General features: G+C 37.9%; 3 protein-coding genes across 8 annotated transcripts; all 3 read left to right on the top strand.

The window, feature by feature from the left end:
• The first annotated feature begins 4,255 nt into the window (after positions 1-4,255).
• LOC131426364 (zinc finger protein 665-like) lies at positions 4,256-6,887 on the top strand. Of its 5 annotated transcripts, none has more exons than XM_058589042.1 (3): positions 4,256-4,392; positions 4,460-4,487; positions 4,544-6,887. In XM_058589042.1, the coding sequence occupies exon 3, from the start codon at positions 4,557-4,559 to the stop codon at positions 6,132-6,134; it is 1,578 nt and encodes a 525-aa protein (XP_058445025.1). In that variant the 5' UTR covers positions 4,256-4,392; positions 4,460-4,487; positions 4,544-4,556; the 3' UTR covers positions 6,135-6,887. The 5 variants fall into 5 exon arrangements, with proteins under 5 accessions (XP_058445025.1, XP_058445024.1, XP_058445023.1 ...); XM_058589041.1 differs by having other exon boundaries at positions 4,553-6,887; XM_058589040.1 differs by having other exon boundaries at positions 4,556-6,887.
• Positions 6,888-9,578: 2,691 nt separating this feature from the next.
• LOC131426363 (zinc finger protein 160-like) lies at positions 9,579-11,675 on the top strand. The gene is made up of 2 exons (XM_058589037.1): positions 9,579-9,737; positions 9,868-11,675. The coding sequence occupies exons 1-2, from the start codon at positions 9,652-9,654 to the stop codon at positions 11,492-11,494; spliced, it is 1,713 nt and encodes a 570-aa protein (XP_058445020.1). The 5' UTR covers positions 9,579-9,651; the 3' UTR covers positions 11,495-11,675.
• A 134-nt stretch (positions 11,676-11,809) lies between these two features.
• On the top strand, positions 11,810-13,531 carry LOC131426365 (zinc finger protein 600-like). Of its 2 annotated transcripts, none has more exons than XM_058589043.1 (2): positions 11,810-12,005; positions 12,075-13,531. In XM_058589043.1, the coding sequence occupies exons 1-2, from the start codon at positions 11,926-11,928 to the stop codon at positions 13,519-13,521; spliced, it is 1,527 nt and encodes a 508-aa protein (XP_058445026.1). In that variant the 5' UTR covers positions 11,810-11,925; the 3' UTR covers positions 13,522-13,531. The 2 variants fall into 2 exon arrangements, with proteins under 2 accessions (XP_058445026.1, XP_058445027.1); XM_058589044.1 differs by having other exon boundaries at positions 11,905-12,005; positions 12,158-13,531.
• Positions 13,532-22,362: the final 8,831 nt, after the last annotated feature.

Here is a 22,362-nt window from a genome sequence, read left to right on the forward strand (position 1 = left end):
AATTCATTGCTAAAATTTATGCTTCTTATAAAATTTTGATCTAAATCTACGGGAACCGACTGCTCTAATGGGAATCGCGAACAGAAATCCGCATTACCCATTTTTGCAGAAGGCCTGTACTGGATTTCGAAGTCATAAATTGATAATTCAAGAATATATCTTTGAAGTCTTGTTACAAATATTGAATTTTTGCCTTCTTTGCCGAATATTCCTATCAATGGCTTGTGATCAGTGTAAGCTATGAACTTTTGACCATAAAGGTATTTGTGGAACTTTTTTATTGTACAAACTAAAGCCAAAGCCTCTAAATGAAGAATTGGGTATCGCTTTTGCGCGTCATTTAACGTAAAAGAAGTAAAACAAATTGGCTTTTCTATGCCATCTATTACATGTGCCATAACACCTCCAAGACCATAGCCTGAGGCATCGGTCACGACCACAATTTCTTTCCTGGGATCATAAAACTCTAGAATGTTCGCTGATATCAAAGATTGCTTACTATCTTGGAATGCTTTTTCGCAATTTTTATCCCAAACGAATTTTACATCTTTTCTCAACAAATTGTAAAGATAAAACAATTTGGAAGACATATGAGAAACAAATTTATTATAATAGTTGATTAATCCTAAAAAGGATTTCAACTCATTCTCATTCTTTGGCACTTTTGCTCTTTGAATAGTAGATATTTTTTCTGGACTAGGTAGTAACCCTTTTTCGCTTATTATGTGTCCTAAATAATTTAATTGAGAAACAAAGAATTTGCATTTTTCTAGATTTACTTTTATATTTGCCTTCGCAAGCCTATCCAAAACTAAATACAGTTTATTACGACAATCGTTCAGGTTTTCACCCGCAATCAGTACGTCGTCTAGATAGCAATATACTCCAGTAATACCATTCAGTATTTGATCCATAACTTGTTGAAATATTGAGGCGCTAGAAGAAGCACCCTGTGGTAACCAGTTGTAAGTAAACAAACCTTTAATAGTATTTATCACCATGAATTTCTTAGATCGTTCTGTCAAGGCTAGCTGTGTATATGCGCCTTGCAAGTCAAGTGAACAAAAAACCTTGCAATTTGCCAATTTAGCAAATAAATCATTAGCAGAAGGTAAGGGATAAGTATTCGGTATTAAAACTTTGTTTACCGAAACTTTGCAATCAATTACTAGTCTAATTTGGTCATCTTTCTTTATAACTACTATCACAGGTGATGCCCATTCGCTAGTCTTTACCGGCGTTATTACATTCTCTTTCTCCAACTTATCCAAATATATTAAAACTTTTTCCCTTAGTCTAAAGGGTACGTCGTAAGCTTTTTTAAAAATTGGGATTTCCCGTTTCAAAATCAAATCTGCCTCAAATCCCTTGATGGGAGTAGAAAAATCATTTTTGAATACTTCTGAAAATTTGGATTTGATCTCATCTTTAAAATTTTCACTTTTCGAAATTATTGTGTTGTTTACATTCCCATACATAATATTTCTACTTAAAAAGGTTTCTCTCCATCTTGGAAAAAATATGTCTATCCAATTTCTACCGAATAAAGGCTTGAATTTATAATTTGTGTTTAGTATTATTAAGCTCAAAATATGTTCAACACTATTCAATGCGACCGAAACCTTTGCTTCCCCTTCAATTTCAAGTTTAGAACCATTTACAACTAGCAACTGTTTGTCGCTTTTCTTTAAGGATTTGTTAAAGAGACTTTTAAAATGATTTATTCCCATAACAGTTACCGTTGACCCACAGTCAACTTCCATTTGGATCATAATATTGTCAATCGACACATCAATTAAACAAGGTTTACTTATTTTATAAATAGACTCAACATGCATGCATTGTAAATCACCTGGGTTCCATTCGGCCCATTCTTCTTCGCTGTCCGTGTCTCTTGTTTTATTTGTCTCCATCTTGCTCATTAGTGTCGTCAGTTCTTTTTCCGCATTTGTACCTGGTCTTGCTGTGTCCACAAATCTTACTGTGTCTCTCCTAAGATTTTTTAGCTTGAAGCATTTTCTTTTTATGTGACCCTTTACCCCACAGTGATCGCATATCATTTCTGTATAATTTCGTTTAAATTTTTTGTCCAAATGATCGTTATTGTATTGATTATGTCTGTTATTGTAGTGATTATTGTATCTGTTGTTAGTATTTCTATTATTGTAATCATTTCTGTTATTGTATCTATATGTCTGTTTCGTGTACTGTTTACTAGTGGTGGGTTTACTATCGTGATGTGCTTTAAAATTTTGTTTATATTTGTAACCCTTGTCACCTAACCGCTCATGAATTGGTCTTCTGATTAAATTGATGTTCTCCGGTGGTCCATATGAACTGTGAGAGGAAACTGTTCCAAAATCCGGAAAGAAACTGTTAACTTTCATAGTGCGGGCATTATCCTTCGCCATACACCATGTTGTGATGAATCTATCCATCGACTCAACCGTTAATTTTTCTTCGTTTAACAATAACTGCTTGAGGTTTTCATCGCGCAGACCGGCTAGGATTCTATCTTGAATCGCTAAGTTTTTAAATTCTCCGAAACCACAGAACTCCGCCTGCAGTTTTACTGCTTGTACGAAGTCCTCGGCTGATTCATCCGGCTGCTGTACACGATGACTAAACCGAAAGCGTTGAACCAAGTCAGGCTCAGTTTTGTCTAGCTTCTGCTTTAACTTGCTAATTATATCAGCATAAGTTGCTGCTATAAGAGCATCTTTCGTATACAACATTTTCAATTGAGCATAAACAAAAGTCCCACATAAGTTCATAAAATGTGATTTTTGTTTTGCTTCAGCCACCTCATTGGCTTCGAACGTAAAAGATAACCGCTCGGCCCAATCCCCGAAGGAGGTACCTTTACGGTATGGCTCTATAGATGAAGCCAAACTCATTTTAAAAACAATTGTTTTTCACTCAAAAAGTATTCTTCTATATAATTGATTCAATATCAAAAAAATTTAAAATATATATCGAAACAGCACACAATTGACGAAATCAGTGAATAAATAAAAACAATCATAAATTTTCCACCAATCAATCAAGGAGCACAATAATCCAATAGCAATGTATAATCCATTAAGGAGAGACAAGAATAAACAAGAAAAAATAAAAAAAACACCAAATATCTCGTCAATTCTTTTCACTTTTATATAATAGCTTAAAGTGACTTACCGCAGTCCTCGTCCGGCCTTTGCCAGCCTTCTTGTATCAACAATTTTAAAATTTTCAGTCTCACCCGTAATTAATCACTTTATTTATCGTCACAAAAATATCGAGCTTTCTAAACTTCCAATGGCTTATCGACACACCGTCGACCGAAAATACAAAGGCCAATCCGACTTACAATGGCTGTCTATCCGAAAAAGGACGCCGACTCAAATCTTTCCTAACAATAGATTTCCTTGATGGCTGCAGGTCCGAAACCATGTGGTGTCTAATTTTCCGAAATTACACCCAGCTTCTGTTGTCGTGGAAATCTTGGATCCTTTTAACTTCTTCCGTTCAGTTACGAAAAAAAATATATGCCTCGTCGCCACTTTTGTAACTTTCCACTTTAGATTTTAGAACTTTTTATTAATTTTTACTTTCTTATCTTTTCAGGTTTTCGGAGTATCAAAAACGCGTGTACACTATTCAGGTTACTAAAACGAAGTGAGTTTATTCCTAAGCTTTATATGTACAGATTTAGTTAACAGTTGCCAACACTGACGGTTGACAAATCTTATCGACCATGTATAAATACTACTGGTGAATACATTTCAGTTCTTATAATCTGATTTCTGTGAAGGTCATTTTGACTTAGGGCGTTTCATTTCACATTCATTTATGGCCCAATGATTGTTCGCAGCTCATGTAAACTTCAGCAAATATGGAGTTTTCAAAATCGAAAAGACTTTTCACGTAGTTTTATTGTATCGATTTTTTTGAGTGTAGGTTATTAATCGATTACTCGATTAATCGATCTACATTCTTATATTTCAAGCTGAAGTTGTCAACTGAAATGCTGTGTTTTGGGAAAGAATCTTGAAATCTGTGGTAATAAAAATAAACAATCATCTCTAAACATACCAAGTATAATTTATACCGTTTATTTGCTTTATTTTTGCAACTGGTACCACACGTAGTTAAATTAGGATTGCACTAACATTCGAGCGTGTGCAGTCGATACTATACTTCCGGTGAAACGGTATAGCCAGGATATCAATGGTAGTTTTGTGAGCTGGACACTGAACTAAAATTAATTGGCAGTGGCGGTTTCAATAACCAACTTAATCTCAATCGATGTAACCCCAACCAGAAGGTTGCCGTAAAAAATGAACGGGTACTACATTGATGTGGTCCAGCATATTGAACAATAAGGGAATTGATATTCATCAACACATGTGTGTAAGTCTGAGATTTTTCATTAATTCGAATACAATCTATAACCTGTGACAATGAATCTATTTTGAAGAACACAAAATCAGTTATAGTATACGAAGGTAAGAAAAAATGTTTACTGTCATACTTACTGAAATTTCGTCAGTTCTAGCTCTAGTATTTTCAGTAGAATGACATCTGATCATGAACGCACTGACACGACACCCATAAAGGAGGAAACGTCAAGTAGTCCAGTACCTTCTTCCACTCAAACCACGGATTTTTCAAATCATTCTCATTCCGGGCACAATCAGACAGGCGAACGACTTTACATATGCTTAGTATGCGGACAAAAATTTGCCAATTGCTCTGGCCTTATCCGACACAAGTCAGTACACACGGGTGATTACAGGCATAAATGTGATGTGTGCGGTAAAGGATTCGTGTACAAGTCGCTTTTGAAAGATCACGAACACATCCATACAGGTGAAAAGCTTCATCCATGTTCGGTATGTGGAAAAGATTTTTCCACTAACTCGAGCCTAAATAAACATATGTCGAGACACACGGGCTTCAGGCATAAGTGCGACGTGTGCGGCAAGAAATTCATGTTCCAATCACTTTTGAAATCTCACCAAAATGTTCATTCTGGTGAGAGGCCTTATCAGTGCACGGTATGTGGGAAAGGTTTTTCCACTAAAGCTTACCTGAATACTCACATGCCTGTACACACGGGAGAGTACATACATAAGTGTGACGTGTGCGGAAAAGGATTCAAGACTGAACTGCTTTTGAAAGACCATGGGCACATCCATACAGGGGAACGGCCTTATCAATGCACCGTGTGCAACAAGCGATATTCTCGAATGGACTATTTAACGGTACACATGCGTCATCATGAGAGCAAACCATCATATAAATGCACTATATGTGACAAAAATTTCATATCTAAACCGGGCCTAACTGGACACATGAGTAGACATACGGACGAGCATAAAAATGAGTGTGATGTGTGTGGCAGAATCTTTTTCGACCGTTCGGATTTGAAGGAGCACGAATGCACACATGCAAGTGAGCGTCCTTTCAAATGCACCGTATGCGAGAAAGATTTTCGAGTGAAAACATGTCTAGCCGAGCATATGCGCCTTCATACTGGCGAACGGCCGTACAATTGCACTGTATGCGGAAAAGATTTTATCACTAAATCCAGCCTGTCCCAACACATGTCTATTCACGAAAATCATTCTAGGTATCCATGTGATGTGTGCGGCAGAGGCTTCCGTGATCGTTCCAGCTTCAACAATCACATGTCTATTCACACGGGTGAGTATCGGTATAAATGCGATCACTGTGGCAAAGGTTTTTGTGAACCTTCAGACCTGAAGAAGCATCAGCGCACTCATTCAAGTGAGAGATCATGCAGATGCATCGTATGTGGCAAAGATTTGAAAAACGAAGAAACTCTGACTAGACACATGCGCGTTCACACGGGCAAATTGTATAAATGTACGATATGCGGGAAAAATTTAACTACTAGTTACTGTCTGACGAAACACATGTCAATTCACACTGGTGACTATCAGCATAAATGTGATGTGTGTGGCAAAGGATTTTTTGATCATTATAACTTAAAGCGACATGAACGCATTCATTCACGTGAAACTCCATTCAAATGTTCTATTTGTGACAAAGATTTCAAACAAAAGCAAACTCTTGTAAGACACATGCTCATTCACACGGGCGATAGTCGGCTTCAATGTGACTTGTGAAAATATTCCTAGAATACTGTGGCAAGTTTGGTTTGAGGATAGGCAAATTCATTTAGGATACAACAGAACAGCAATTCAATTTTATTTCTGAAAAATTGCCTACGATGAATCTTGTACTACGTTTAAGAAGACATGTAAGATATTTTTAGAATAAAAATGTACAACTCCGGTAAAAAAATGTAGAAAAAGTATGTGTTGTGACGTTCCAATATATCACAATAAACAATGTAATGGAAACCGGAAGAGTTTTAACTTAACCTTATAGTGAATACATCGGTTTACGTGAACTGCAGTTCGGGACATCGTTTAAAATCTCGGAATGTGAAGGAATGAGAAGAACTTGATCGTGAATGTTTTCTGTTCAGAGATGCCAGGTAAAAATTTCAAATATCTTCAGGCAGGGTTGCAAAAGTCAATGAATGTTTACGAAAGTCTGCGAAAAATTCGATTTTCAAAAGTCTGCACAACAAAAGAGACAAATCTGCAGGTCTGGTATCTCTGCTTCCGTTGTACTCATGTAACCTAACAAATATGGGTAAAAAATGATTATTCACGTGTTGTCATCAAACATATGATTTAAAATTGTCCTATACACTTGAAAATCTCGGATGAAATTTGAAATTTTCAGTTCATATACAGATTTGATTTAGACGATAAAACATGAGTAAATGGACGCGTAAAACAACTTTTCATCATAATTTATCAATTAATCTCAAAATCCAACCATAACAAGGAATTTCCCAAATATGAAAAAAGTACCCAACCTCACTTTTTCGAATTCAATATTTCATAAATATCAATCAAACATACCACGGAAAGTTACTAAATCATTGATAATCGATTTTTTTACCAAATTTTTACTCGTTTTTGTATGTTAGTATTCGATTCATAAGAAAAAAAAATATATAAAAACCCGGCCAAATTTTAATACTGACTTTCACAATCGATGATGTTGTATTTTTCTTAATTTTGTTTACTTTGCTTCGACTCCCTGTCACGACGCCATCTTGATGAGATCAAAATCGGAACTTCAAAATCAGCTGATTGCAACGTAAACAAACAATCAGTAATGCAATTGTTTTACGGTTTACCTAGTTTAGAGCACGAAAATTAGTGAATTTTGAGTCGACTCTCTCACAATAACTTGTCGGTTTAGCTACACTGAGAAAAGAACCATAGTAACCGCAACCTGCTTTTCATTGTCATTTCAACTATACGCTAAAATAGTAGCAAAGAGCATGATATATGACTATTCACCATCTGTATTGTATAAATTACTAGACAACAAAGACTACGACTTGACTAAACTATTTGTATTTATGACTTTTCTGGCATGGTCATACTGACAATGGTAGTCATCTCAAATATAAGAACAAATAGTTAAACTCACAAATTCTAGTAAGGTGAAATTGTTCTTGAGCCTTGATATATGAGAAGCAAAATAGTTATTGCTACCATGTGAATATGTTCACAGTATAAAAATGTTACCATAAATAGATACATTGTTTGATAGACGATTATGAAGTTTGAAAAGACTATTCATGTAGTCCATATCAACAGAATTTATGTAGTAATCACATTATCGTGTATTTTTTGTTTTTTATTCGACTATGTATTTCATTTGTGCTGACTATACAAATTGTCAATAAACGAATGTTCTATGTTATTGTCACATAAAGTTACAATATAGCAGAAAATTTCGTACGTGCACATCAGTGATTGACATGAAAAAAATATTTTATATGATGACTTTGTGTAATTTGGTAGGTCTTGCAGGTGAGTAAAGTTTGTAGCCTTACTAGTTTCCGTCATTGAAATTAAATTTTTCAACAATTTTTCCTTCAACGGCTACGTTTTCCAGTGAAATCAACGTCTCGTATACGATTTATTATTCATTATCGGTCGCTGTTGAAACAACATCCAATGATTGATGAAAACGACGAATATCATCCGATTTCCGGAATTCAAATCCGACGGAAAAAATAACAATATATCGCAGGTGGGTATCGAGGTTTACATCTGGACTTGGTTATTAATTTCTTTCATGCTACTCATTCCTGCTTCAGGAAAAAATCCACCGGACACCAGAGTCTTTGATCAACTGCTGCTACCAAACAATGCTCCTCAGTGTCTACGTTGCTAATCAACATTTTACCCGGCATGTCATCATTTAATATGATGTGAAATAAAATAAAATTCCATGAAACTATTTTGTTTTCTTGTTCTAAAATTTAAATTCATCAAACTTCAACATTAGCTCATGTTTTGCTGATCTTCAGCATTGTTGAATCAACCACTGCTTTTAGTTTCGAAATAACTGGAAGTGAAATGTCAAAAAAACCATGACTCTGGTTATAGCAAAAACTACAATGTAAAAAAAATATTCGGTCATTGTTAGGCTAACCATCTCAATCGTATTAGTTATTCATACAATACACTGTTCAATATTACTATTCTAGAGCCGATACCATTCATAGTAAACATGAACTTGACTATTGTTGAAATCATCTGATTTCATAGTCGGCTGAAAACCACTATACGCTCATGGTCAAGTTGGCCCTCTATATAGTAACTGTAACCATAATATTTTTCTGAGTGTAAAATACAGCAGACAGTGTTTTGGGACATCAAGTGCAGGTACTTTTGCCAATTTGAAAGTCGCGATGATACCGGTGTCAGATGGCTGCTTTGCTTTCAGTTACTTGCTAGCTTTGAAAACCCCAAAGGACCGAGATGTTGGTTACGATCAGAGATGCCAGATATTTTCATAGAAAATCTGTATTGCTATGTATAAAAAATCTGTATTCACTAATAAAATGAAATTCTTACAAAAAATGATGCCAAAAGATGTTATTCCAATAGATTGTGGTTGTAGGACGGTAGATTCAATCAGTCATTTCCGCGCTCACAAGAATTTTTCTTTATCCACAACAATTGAATTGTAAATCCATATATTTATCTATAGTTTGAAATTGTTGACTTCATAATTTGACATGAAATTTCAAAGCCCAATATTCAACGTCAAGTCGGGTCATACAACCCTCAGTTTGACAGTAAAGTTTCATGATGCCATTACTTCCTTGAATATCAGTTCAAATTGGTTTCAAATTATATAAAATATATATGGATTTCACAACAGATAATTTGTGATTTGTCCGTTGATTGTTAGACTTTTATCTCGTCACTGGAATCAAACACTAAAAGATAGTTGAGACAAAAGTTTAATTTTTTATTTCTTACTTTTTGTGAGATCTGTATAAATCTGTATTAAATTGAGAAATCTGTATAAAATCTGTACTCTGTATTAAATCTGTATAATGCAGATAAATCTGTATAAATGGCATTTCTGGTTACGATAGCCTGGCTAGAGCGCCTTTTTGTTGCCACTGGGTTGGACTTCAACGAAAAGTGGCATCACTGGTTGTCAGGTTCTGTCATAATATTTTAGGCTACGATCATTGTTTATCCATCTCGCCAATATAATTCTGAATTTGTCGACGAAAACTAACATAACAATATGCAGACTACTGAAAGTGCTCAACAAAATATCGTCAGACATCGAGAAGCTAACGATTCTGATAGTTACAATAAAGATGCTCAACGGTAAGTATGATATTAACTGTTGTTGAGGTTCAGCTTGGCAAGATGGACCAACCATGGTCTAAGCCAGTCTGGAGAGACAAGTACAAACAAAAAAAAGAAGTTCAGCTTCTAAAATTGTTTCTATTTACAGTGAAACGGACTCCGTCCTTGCGCGGGATGATATAGTCAAGAAGGAAGAAACAGTAAATTGCTCAGATACAGCTTTCATTACACCAATCGATTTACCCAATCAATACAAATGTCAGAATTGTGGTAAACAATTCGCCCGAATGGCTAATCTTCGCAGGCACGTCTTATTACATGAAGACAAGCGGCCTACTGGTGACAAACAGCACAAGTGTGATGTGTGCAGCAAAGAATTCAGGTACAGGTCAGTTTTAGAAGACCACAAGAATACGCATACCGGTGAGCGACCGTACAAATGCACTGTCTGTCAAAAAGATTTTTCAACTAAATCTTCCCTTACCCATCACCTGTATGTCCACAAGAATGGCCACAAGCACAAGTGTGATGTATGTGGCAAAGAATTCAGGTGCATGTCAGTTTTGAAAAACCACGAATACACCCATACAGGTGAGCGGCCTTACGAATGCACGGTATGCGGTAAAGGTTTTACATCTAACACTATTTTAACCAAACACATGTATATTCACGGAAGTGACGGTAGATATAAGTGTGAAGTGTGCGGTCAAAAATTTCGTCATCGCTCAAGCTTAAACGAGCACGAAGAGATTCATGAGACTGAAATACAGAAGTGCGTCTTTTGCGAACAAGTTTTCGACGGCAAAATGAGCCTCAACAACCACATGTCTATTCACAAGGATGATATAAGGCATACCTGTGATAAGTGCGGCAAAGAATTCCTAACCATAGAATGTTTGAAAAGTCATGAAAACACCCACACTGATGACCGTTCGTACAGGTGTACTGTATGCGGAAAAGATTTTGCCACCAACTCTACTCTATCTGGCCACATGGCCCTCCACACAGGTAACTATCGTTATGCGTGTGATATGTGTGGCAAAGGATTCATGATCAGATCACAATTGGAAGTGCACGAACGCATTCATACGGGCGAGATGCATAAATGTTCCATATGCGGAAAAGATTATGCCAAATCTTCCCTTCCCAAGCACATGAAGCTTCACACAGGCGAATTACCTTACCAATGCACTGTATGCGGAAAAAGCTTTGCCCTTAGGACTTACCTAACTAAACATATGTACAAGCACAAAAGTAATTCTGGACATAAGTGTAATGTGTGTGGAAAATTATTTCGGATCAAATCGCTCTTGAGAGACCACGAATACATTCATACAGGCCAGCCGAGGCTTTTCCAATGCACTGTATGTGGAAAAGATTTTTCCTCTAAATCTAACCTAACCAACCACATGTTTATTCACAACGGAGATTATCGTTATAAGTGTAATGTGTGTAACAAAGGTTTTCACAATCGTTCGAAATTCTTGGACCACGAACGCGTTCATACGGGCAGCATGCATAATTGTAGCTTTTGCGGAAAAAAATTTACATCTAATGACTATCTAACACAACACATAACGATTCACACGGGTGAAAGTGACCATAAATGTGATTTGTGTGGCAAAGTGTTCATCAATTCTGCACATCTTAAAAGGCATAAACGCGTCCATTCAAATGGAACTCCAGTTCGATGCACTGTATGTGGCAAAGATTTCAAGCAACAGGAATATCTCGTAACTCACATGCGCCTTCATAGGGGAGAATCATCGTGTTAATGATCAATGTGCGAATCTTTGTTCGTTGAGTAAGCAGATTAATATTTACGCGAGTGATAAAGGACATGAACGAAATGAGTACCGGAAATAATACTCTTTGGCAGGTACCATTCGACTGAACTGCATAAGTAAAAAAATGAAAGATTAAATGTATTGAAAAAAATTGAAATTTCTTCGTTTTTCGGTGGCTTCGTGGTGGCTTGCGAAATATCACAATATATTTTAATGTATGTTATGGTATAATATCGGTTTCCACATTTTTTAAATTTCAATCCACATTTTTTATCAGTGCACTTACTGATAAATAATTTTCACATAACCATGACCATCAACTCATCAACCTATGAAATTCTAAAAGAACTTTTTCTTCGGTGTGGTACTCTTCCGTCACCGTTATCAAGAAAACAACAAACAAATCAACAAATGTTAACATGCAGGAAAATATCAGCCGACAATTCGATTTAAAACTAAATACGTACGAATCTAGTACATGTGACGAGATTACTCCTAGGTAAGTCGTTTTTTGTTGTTGGAAGTAACGTATCGTGGTTCTGCTTTCTGACGACTTTCACATTTCCAGTGAAATGGATTCGTCTCATGCACGAAACGATTTATTGGAAAGTGAGAAGCCATTAGGAAATTCCGTTGTATCTCCAATTGCAGCAACCGATTTCCCATATCATACCTACGATGAATCGTACACTCGTGATGTATGTGCCAAAGAATTTAAAGATCGAAGAAATTTGATGTGCCGAAATACCATTCCGACTAGTGACAAACTCTTCAAATGCATCGTATGTGACAAAGATTTTCGAAGCAGAAGAATTCTTACTGGACACATGCACTGTCACACAGGAGAACGACCTTACAAATGCACTGTGTGTGGGAAAGGCTTTGCCAGTAACTCTAATTTACCGAAACACATGCAGATTCACGATGGTTACAAGTACAAATGTGATCAGTGCGGTAAAGGATTTACGATCAGATCACACTTGAAGGACCACGAATACACCCATACAGGTGAGGTTCCGTATGAGTGCACAGTGTGTAACAAACGCTACTTTCGCAAAAACTCTTTAATTGTACACATGCGGCTTCATAATGACAATCTATTGTATGGCTGTACTATATGCGAGATAAAGTTCAAAACTAAACATGGTTTGAATGGACATATGTCTCTTCACACGGAAGATCATCCATACAGTTTTGATGCCAGTGATCTTTCCATCCAGAAGAGTCAAGAAAGTACCCTTGAAAGTTTGAATCCATTCAAATGCATCGTATGTGACAAAGATTTTCAAAGCGAAACAAGTCTTAACGAGCACATGTACTTTCACACAGGCGACAGTCAAAAGTGCAATGTATGCGGAAAAGAATTCAGGACCCGATCAAAATTAAAAGTGCACGAACGCAAGCATTCTGGTGAACGGCCTTATCAGTGCATTGTATGCGGAAAACATTATGCCACAAAATTCACCCTTTCCAAGCATATGACTGTACACACCGGTGATTACCGGCTTACGTGCAATGTGTGTGGAAAAGGATTTCATAATCGTGCAGCCCTCGATTACCACGAGCGTCTTCATAGGGGTGAGACGTATAAATGTTCACTATGCGAAAAAGATTTTTCAACCAACGCTAGCCTAGTCCAACACATGACTGTTCACACGGGAGATTATCGCCATAAATGTGATGTGTGTGGCAAAGGCTTTTGGATACTTTCAAAGTTAAAGCGACATGAACGCATTCATTCGAGCGAGAGACTGTTTCGGTGCACTGTATGTGACAAAGATTTTAAAACCGAAGAAGCTTTGGAAAAACACATGCATAGTCATACGGGAGAGTTGTATAAATGTACCATATGTGGGAAAAAATTGACTACTAGCTCCTACCTGAATCAACACATGTCAATACACATGGGTGATAGTCAGCATAAATGTGACATATGCGGCAAAGTATATACTAGGAAGAATAGATTGCAAACGCACAAATGCATCCATAGAACTACAATTGATCGTACCTTGTGATGATAGCATTGTCAAATCATGCAATTTTGGTGCATGAACAAAAAATAAATACAATTTCATGTAAAAAGTTTAGTTCATGATAAAATATCACATTTATTTATCTTATTTTTATTTCTATAATTAAATGTGCTATTTATAAGGAGCACTTCACAATCTTATACAGTAAATACTACCCGTATGGTAAAATTTTCCTTCCAATTAGCGAATTTCTGTAAATACTGATTGTCGTGAAAACTGACTGTCAAGCAGTTAATAAAATGTTCAATAAGTGTGTTTTTATTCACCAAACGGATTGAGGTACCGGTGCACATGTTTTCAAAACAGAACTCCTCAAAACTATTGGCACATTGTCGCAAAGCTGATTTACCGGTAGCGACACCTGCCAATGAAAAATGGAACCAAGAAAAGGAGGATTCTCTACGGAAATTTTCATATCGGCAGTAGTGATTTGCAACATTGTTATCGTTTATTTAATAGTACAAATAGATATCAGCAATAAAAGTACACTCGGAGTAGAAGAAAATCGATTTCAAAGTGATTACTACTACTTTTTTTTAGTGTAAACTACGATTAAACATGGAAAATCTCCAGAAATGTGTGAAATTGGGTAAGGTTAGGTTTTTTTTTATATCGTTTATTTATACCCGGGTTTAACCTAGTTGCGGTCGTTCACCGGGTGGTAAGGTTAGGTTTTTTTCCGATCAACATTTTCTTAAACAGAAACCAGTGTAATGTTGATTCCTCGAGTACTAGAATGTATAGCGATCGAGTACTATTTATTTTAGATACTTTATTTGTTATTTCCAGGCATTTGAAAAATGGAAACAAACCAAGTTTAATGCTCTATTCTGAATAAACGTTAGATTTCGCACAATGAACTAAGATCAACATGACCACCTCAGAGTAAGAACTTTTTCTTCCACTTCTACTATGATTTTTCAAATGAATTTTCCCGTTTTCAAAAGAAATCGTTGAAAAGGTGGAGTAATTAGAAATTTGCCTACCGATTTGACAGCTTTTGCTGAAAGTATCATCTCTGAACAAGCAGCGCCTCTACATTTCAGTTTTGCGACAATTGCCAATAGGCGAAAAGTAATTTCATATCGCTATGTCCACTTGCTGCCAACATATATCGTTCGAAGGTAATTTCTGGTAGATTCGACGGATTGTGCGGATTGGGTCATAATTCTGATCAAACGGGACATTAAGTTGCAATTTTTACCGGTTGCTACTGATATTTTTTTTTCTTTTTTCGTGATCTGTAGCGCAGTAAATCCGTAGACACTGGATCTAATTTGCTTCACTAGTTTCTGTGTAAAATACCCAAATCCGAAAAAACAAACGTAACTTGTGTTGTTTTTTTATACTTAAATATCTATTTAAATACAGAATTGCATTAAAAATGAAAAGAAAATAATTACCGAACCATTCGTTAGATGATTCTATTTGATTTACAGAACTGCTCGGTAGTTGTTTGACAGTTCAACAAAATTTTTACTACCGAACTGATTACCGACCGTTCAACCGACGACACGACCAGACACTCCGAAGAAAAATCTGAATAAAAAGTGTTCGTGAGCGATTTACCGCCAGTTACCATAAATATAGCGACCCCTTGAAAATAACAAATACTATCTATTCGTGCAACACTGTTTGAGTTGCTATGAATTATAGTTACCAAGAGCCCCAGAAAAAATAAACAAACAGTTTAAAATAGTTGTGGAATAATTCCACCTAATTGAAATTTTGTGCTCTTTTCTCTTATTTACCGAATTCCGGAGAGAAAAAACTAATGTGCATCATCAATGCAAACTATGAGAAAGGTGATGAGTGCTTAAATTTTATTTTTGTGTTTTCTAAGATATGAAAAAATGGAAGTTATTTGTATGTAAACATATCATTATTATGTTTCAAAATAGTATTTTTTCATTCATTCATCAAACAGATTTCTATTATTTGCAGTTAACATTCTTCTGCTGCTTTCGAGAATGCCCCTGATGTTGAACATGCAAAAACAAATACAGCAGTATAACATATTTGAAATATTCAATATATATTTGATGTACATACAGAAGCAATTGAAAAATGACATATCCACAAATTTGAGAATAAATTGAAATGAAAAGCGATTTCGGTTTCACGAAGACGCTAGTATTATTACAACATTTGGAGATATTCTTGAATTATTTACAAAATATATTTTTTACCTGTAGACTCTAACAATTTTTGCTTTGATTTTATTTTTTTCATTCTGGTATTATCATAGTAAGACATATGATGTTTTCAAAATTATTTTATATTTATTTCTGTTTGTACGTTCTTTTCCTAAGAGTAAACTTCTTCCAAGAAAACATTGTTTATCGATAGTCACATGAACTAATTGTTCTCCAAATCCGTCGGAATATACCATCCCCAAACACAGTAGTGCCCTATAGGCGTACCCATCTTTCAGTACCACAATACAATTTTCTAGTTACGAATGTGATTTGATTACGGTTAGCTACGAATGTGAATTGATTAGCCTTCCTCTCCGTGACTGCGATGAAATTGTTTCAGTTCTATGAAAAGAAAGATACAACTTCAATTAATTTTTAGCAAAAATGACTCAAAACTCTCTGAAAGGATAAATTTAATACCTGCCAGCTGTACTCAGTGTTTCCGTTTTAGATGAGAATCTCTTGTTTTTGTTTACATTCCTCAAGTTTAGTAACCAAGGCTACTGGTAACTGTTTTTCAAAATCAATAATTTACCAACTTGTGTTGCCAATTTCAATATTTTTCAGACGATTTCGTTTTGACATTATCAGTTACTGAGGGGTAGTTAAATTTGCGATACAGTTTTGATAGTCGAGTGGCAGGTCGTGTCGTCGGTTCAACTGTTTATCAAAATGACCGATTTCCGCGAAATTTTCTAAGTGTGTTCATTTTCCTATATAAACTGTTACTTTTTTCTCGAATTTTCATGGAACAGTAGCGGAGAAAACTGCTTTAGCGTTTTCCAACAATGCCATATTCGTCAATCTTTATTCCAATGTTTTTCGATTAATACTGATAAGCGGCCCTCACACGAGTTATTAATAATGTCATTACTAAAAAATAATATCATTTTAATGAACGTGTAATCGACGACACGACCAGGCACTCCGAAGAAAAATCAGCATTAAAACTGTTCGCTAACGATTCACCGCCAGTTACCACAAATCTAGCGACCCCTTGTAAATGATAAAAATAATCTTTTCGAGCAACACTGTTTAAGTTGCTATGGACTAGTTACCAAGGAACCCCAAAACAAATAAACATGTTTTGAAAGCGGTGCAATAGTTCTATTAGTGTTAAACTTTGTCCAAATTAAGCAGAAATGCATTTAAATGGACTCGATTTTCGGAATTTAATCGAAACTATGGATGAAACCAACGAACGAGGACAATGATCTGCTTCCAGCGATTCATCCGTACACTTCAACTGCTAGCTTTTCTGGGCAGTAGGATTCGGTGTAATATGCCGGTGTCAAAATTGTTTTGTGTCGGTTGATTGCGCAGCAGTGGAAACAGTATTTCACTTTGTTGGCCACTATTCGAGGATTATTAGTGGAATTCCACGAAGAAATCATTTCACCGTACGTTATGCAGGTACCGCAGAGCACTAGCTTCGCTCAGCTCGTTGTCGGTCATTTCCATGTCCTTATTCCTTCTCACACAACGGTTCCAATTCAAGACCTGAATTTTGAACTTGGCTTTATAAAAGACATAACTCATACTCCTCAATTTTTACATTCCGTTCGAGTCAGGTAAATTCATTAAAATGTTCCGTAATATAATAACCGATCTGAAATTTATTTTGTTTACATTCATCTTGCCTTCGATATGCAGTAACCAAGGTTATGGTGACTGTTATTCAAAATCAATAAATATATCAACTTGTGCTGCCAGTTTAAAAAAAATCACTAGCGTATTCGATTTGACATTTCCAGTTACTGAGGGGTAGTTAAATTTACGATACAGTTTTGATAGACGAGTGGCAGGTCGTGTCGTCGGTGTAATGGTACACTAATGATGAGATTTCTAACAAATTTGAATTACATCATTAGCGGCCCTTACACGAGCATTAAAAATGTCATTTTAAATTATGACTAACTAATGATGTAATTCAAATTTGTTTGAAATTTCGTTATTAGTGCACCATTACACGTTCATTAAAATGATATTATTTTTTATTAATGACATTTTTAATGACTCGTGTAAGGGCCGCTATTAGTTAGTCATCATTTAAAATGACATTTTTAATGCTCGTGTAAGGGCCGCTATTACTTAGTCATCATTTAAAATGACATTTTTAATGCTCGTGTAAGGGCCGCTATTACTTAGTCGTCATTAAAAATGACAAAAATAATTCTCGTGATTAAATTCTGATAAGAATTCGATAGTCCCACGACCAAAGGGTGTTACAGTTAAGTTAGTAACTTAAGGTTCATAAGGGGTTTGTGTTAAGCGTGTACGAAACACTCTGCATTAAAACAGAGACAATAGTAAATTACTCGCTTGAAGAGCGAAACGGTACAGATGATTATTTTGAATACACCGGCCGGACGGAGAAAAAAAATGACAAGTCAGTTCTTTTGTAAGACACACACCGGACGACCACGAGAAAGGATATCAACCAAGACTGCGAAGGTGAAACTAAAACAATCCCTCGAGGAGAGACTCGACCGGCAGCGTTGCGGATTGACTTACTCGACTGACAGCGAGTTCCGAACGGACGGAGATCATCTTTCCCACTTCCATATCCGCTGGAACCGACCACGACCGAGATCTGTTCACAGCACAGATATCCGGAACCATGCTTGCGCCGGAACCAGCTGCGATTGTGTGGTAAGTCCCACGAAAATAACAAATGCTGGAGTTTAAATGGTGAACTGATCCCCGTAAAATACTGGCGCCTCCGGGATGCCAACACGTTCGCCGAGATTCGTCGCATTTTGGAACGCAATAGCAAGCATTTAGGAGGCACGAAACACCGATCAGCAACTACGATTCATCGGACTCTCAGGAACGGGACAACGTACTTTCACCTAATTACAGTGTCAAGTGTAGAAACAATAACGCCAACCCTGGACCAACTTTGTGGCAAAATGCTTCACACAGATCGGGTCAGCTAAGCCACAAACAAGTTGATGGCAATGTGTTCGGTTGGGTTCAACAGAGTGCTCAGGACAGTTGCGTTACTAGTGCCAAAGAATGTTTAGCGAGCTTTAATGAAATTGAAAGTTGTTAGTGTAATGATAGTGTCAAGTATCATTTAGACTGTTTGAGTGCGTGTGTGTATGCTCGCCATCGGGTGGAGTCTCTTTCGGAGGAAGGGGAAGAGGCTCATGTGCAGTTGGTGCCAAATCCAATTGTCATACGGGGAGCAGGCAATATGACAGTTTTCGGTTTGAGCAACCGGTTCAACGTGCAATTCCCCGCCGGTCTGGTTTCGCGCGTCGCCCCGGAGGAATTCAAGACGGCCAGGAGGGCAGCGAGCTTTGGCAACCTGACGACAACATAAATGGTGAGTGCACCGCTTTTTCTCACTATTGCCTCTTGTATATGAACCGTTGATTATTGATTGGTGGGTAATTATCGCTTTGGGCTGAGAGACTAATGTCATCTCAACACAGACCAGATGTTTTTCTAACACTGGCGTCCAACTAAAAATCCCACTTGTAAATTTTTGATTTGTGTATTTGAGCCAAAATTTGTTAGTTTACCGATTACGTAAGATTTGTGATAGCATTTTAACTGCCTTGGTTTTGATCCGTGATAGTTAATATATATAAGCAAAATGGATTTCACTCATTTGAATGATGAGGAAATCAACTATGAAATGGCATTACGACACATGGTCAATCTGGGTGCAATGACCCATAGAGTAAAAGTTCAACGTTTGCGGGCGGCGGTAGCAGATGACCGCAAACAAAATATAATTCATGACTGCTCGGATCATGTAATGAGTCCGACGGTCAACATAGAAGCTTGCCAGGAGGCAATCTATGAAATTCAAAAAGTCGTTGAGCCAGCCATTCGCAGCTCCGACAAACAAAACCTCTGTCAAATACGGTCGCGACTGTTACATTACAGAAACAGATTGGCAATAATAAAACCACCGATGTTTCTCGTGGACGCGCACAAATCGCTCGTATCGTTTGTCAAAGTGTTGTTCGATGATGTGCAAAAGGTAATGACAGATCCAGTGAATGAGGTAGCAAGTGTAGTGCCGATAGATAAGCGCCAACCGGCACCAGAAAGAACCGGAAAGGAGCCCGGACAGGAGGCTAGATCCACGTCAGGAGATGTTGAGAAGGAGCACAGCAGAGGCAGTGGGCAACTCTCTACATTACCGGCAACCAGTTCTCCAGCAAGGCAGAGCAGAGGGGAAACATCACTAAGCTCGGGATTTGATGGACAGCAATCAACATTAGGCAGCGGAAGGCGAAGCAACTTACTGCTATCACACTACACCCCACCGCCATTGGAATTTCTATCATTGGTTCCAGACTCTTTCAACACAAGCAGGAGAGGAGAAAATTCTCATTCAAACTTGCAGAATGATAATGTCAATCCGGCACCTGTAGGTAACAATCGAGCGGCGACCGGAACACGTAACGTATGGGAAGAATACAACCAATTGCGGGACGATTTGTTGCATCATTTACTACGCCGAGAAGCGGGACCATCCAACGAACGAAGTGAGGACAGGCGCATGCTGAAAGCAGTACACAACTGGCCATTCAAGTTCCGGGGTGAAAAAGATACGACATCACTGAACATTTTTCTGGATAGAGTCGAGACGTTTGCCAGATCAGAAGGAATGAACGACAATACACTGCTGGCGTCGATCAAACATCTTCTGCAGGAAGACGCATTGGATTGGTATGCACGAGCAATGGCACAACGATCATTAGTTTCATGGGAGGCGTTCAAGCAAGAGATCAGGAAGGAATTTTTACCAAGCGGTTACGCACAGATTCTCCGATTAGAAGCCTGTTTCCGATTTCAAGGGCAAAACGAGTCTTTCGCCAAGTATTATCGTGATATCGCAGCACTGTTCCGTTTTGTGACACCGGCGATGAGTGAAGAGGAGAAGTTTTTCATCGTGAAAAAGAATATGAACGCCGATTATGCGGCGATCGTAACAGCCGCGAGGCCGCATACGTTGCAGGAAATGGTAGAAATCTGCACCAGCTTCGATGAAACAAGGATGCTTCTCAATAGACAACGTAGGATGCCAATTCCACACAGTTCACTATTAGAACCAAGCTTCGCGACACCTGGGGTTGTAGCGAAACCGGCGCCACCAACACAGTTTCAATCACGTTATGGTAGAGTTCATGCCATTGAGATGGAGCATAACGCAACAGGAATGTCTTCTCGAGCACAAGATTCATCAGTGGAGGATAGAATGGAAGGAACAGAGGGAGAAGACGAATACTGGCAGATGAAAATAGATCAACTAATGGAGCAAGTTAACGCAATCAAGTTGAACATGTTCAACAGAAGCGTGAAACCGGCGTGGAGGTCATCATCGAGTTCAGAAGGTTCGTCACTCAACCAACCAGCTGCGAGGCAATCAGTAATCCATCCACGGCTTGCGCAGGAAAAGCTGCAAAAGCAAGATCGTCAGTATCAACCGCCGGTAAGGTACCAGCATCTAAACACACAAAGCTCTTCAGACGAGTCGATTAGGCGAGAGCGACAGGTGCAACCAGAAAGCGGAGAAGTGGCTCCAGATCAGAAACGGAATGGATTAATCTGTTGGAACTGCGACGAAGATGGACATCGGTTCATGGATTGTCCGAAACCTCAAGCAATTCTCTTTTGCTACAGGTGCGGGCGGAAAGGATACTCCTTGCGAAGCTGTATAACGTGTCGAACTGACGCGGGAAACGCTACAGCGGGGAATCTATAATAGAGGGTGTTGAGTCTCCGCATTATGTCGAGAACCCCTCAGACATCACCAATTTTGGACTTTTGAATACAATAATCATTCCCGGATTAGACAACCGCCCACATGCGACTATTAATATCCTGGGCAAGGAAATGACAGCGCTTTTGGACAGTGGTGCAAACTGTTCACTATTAGGAGGAGCAAACGTGGAAATCGCCGAACAACTGAATTTGCGCAAAGGAATAGTAGAAGGTGGCATCAAAACGGCGGATGGAACACAACACAAAATCTCACATTTCATTCGTGTTCCCATAGTTTTCAACGGTCGCAATGAAACCATCCAATTGTTGTTAGTTCCGACGATACCGGATTGCGTAATTTTGGGCATGAACTTTTGGAACAAATTCGGAATCAAGGCAACGTGTTGCACCATTGAAGCAGAGACAAATGAAGCGAAAGCGAAAGAGAATGAGTCCAGGAAAACTCTCAGCAGAGACCAACAAAGACGTCTTCAAACAACAATTGCGAAGTTTCCGTTGGCAGAGGAAGGAAAACTGGGAAGAACAACACTGTATGAACACCGTATTGAAGTAGGAGACGCACCACCACGCAAGCAACGCCATTACCCAATGTCACCATATGTGCTGGAGGAGGTAAACCGCGAGATTGACAGGATGCTATCATTAGACGTCATCGAAGAAGCGCGCTTCTCCCCATGGAACAACCCACTCGTAGCCGTGAAAAAGAAAACGGGAAAATATCGAGTTTGTTTGGACGCACGTCATCTGAATTCTGTGATGGTGAACGAGGGTTATCCGATTCCGCAAATATCCTCGATTATCAACAACCTAGGAGGCTGTGCATACATTTCATCGATCGATTTAAAAGACGCATTCTGGCAGTTACCCTTAGAAGAGA

Source organism: Malaya genurostris, chromosome 1 (assembly GCF_030247185.1).
Source record: "Malaya genurostris strain Urasoe2022 chromosome 1, Malgen_1.1, whole genome shotgun sequence".
NCBI lineage: Eukaryota > Metazoa > Arthropoda > Insecta > Diptera > Culicidae > Malaya > Malaya genurostris.

What these genes read in the sequence shown, in the direction of transcription:
- LOC131426364 (XM_058589042.1), top strand. Translation starts at nt 4,557, where the DNA reads ATGACATCTGATCATGAACGCACTGACACGACACCCATAAAGGAGGAA.
- LOC131426363 (XM_058589037.1), top strand. Translation starts at nt 9,652, where the DNA reads ATGCAGACTACTGAAAGTGCTCAACAAAATATCGTCAGACATCGAGAA. An exon ending in TACAATAAAGATGCTCAACG is followed by an intron (nt 9,738 to 9,867) that starts GTAAGTATGATA and finishes TTCTATTTACAG; the next exon opens with TGAAACGGACTCCGTCCTTG.
- LOC131426365 (XM_058589043.1), top strand. Translation starts at nt 11,926, where the DNA reads ATGCAGGAAAATATCAGCCGACAATTCGATTTAAAACTAAATACGTAC. An exon ending in TGTGACGAGATTACTCCTAG is followed by an intron (nt 12,006 to 12,074) that starts GTAAGTCGTTTT and finishes TCACATTTCCAG; the next exon opens with TGAAATGGATTCGTCTCATG.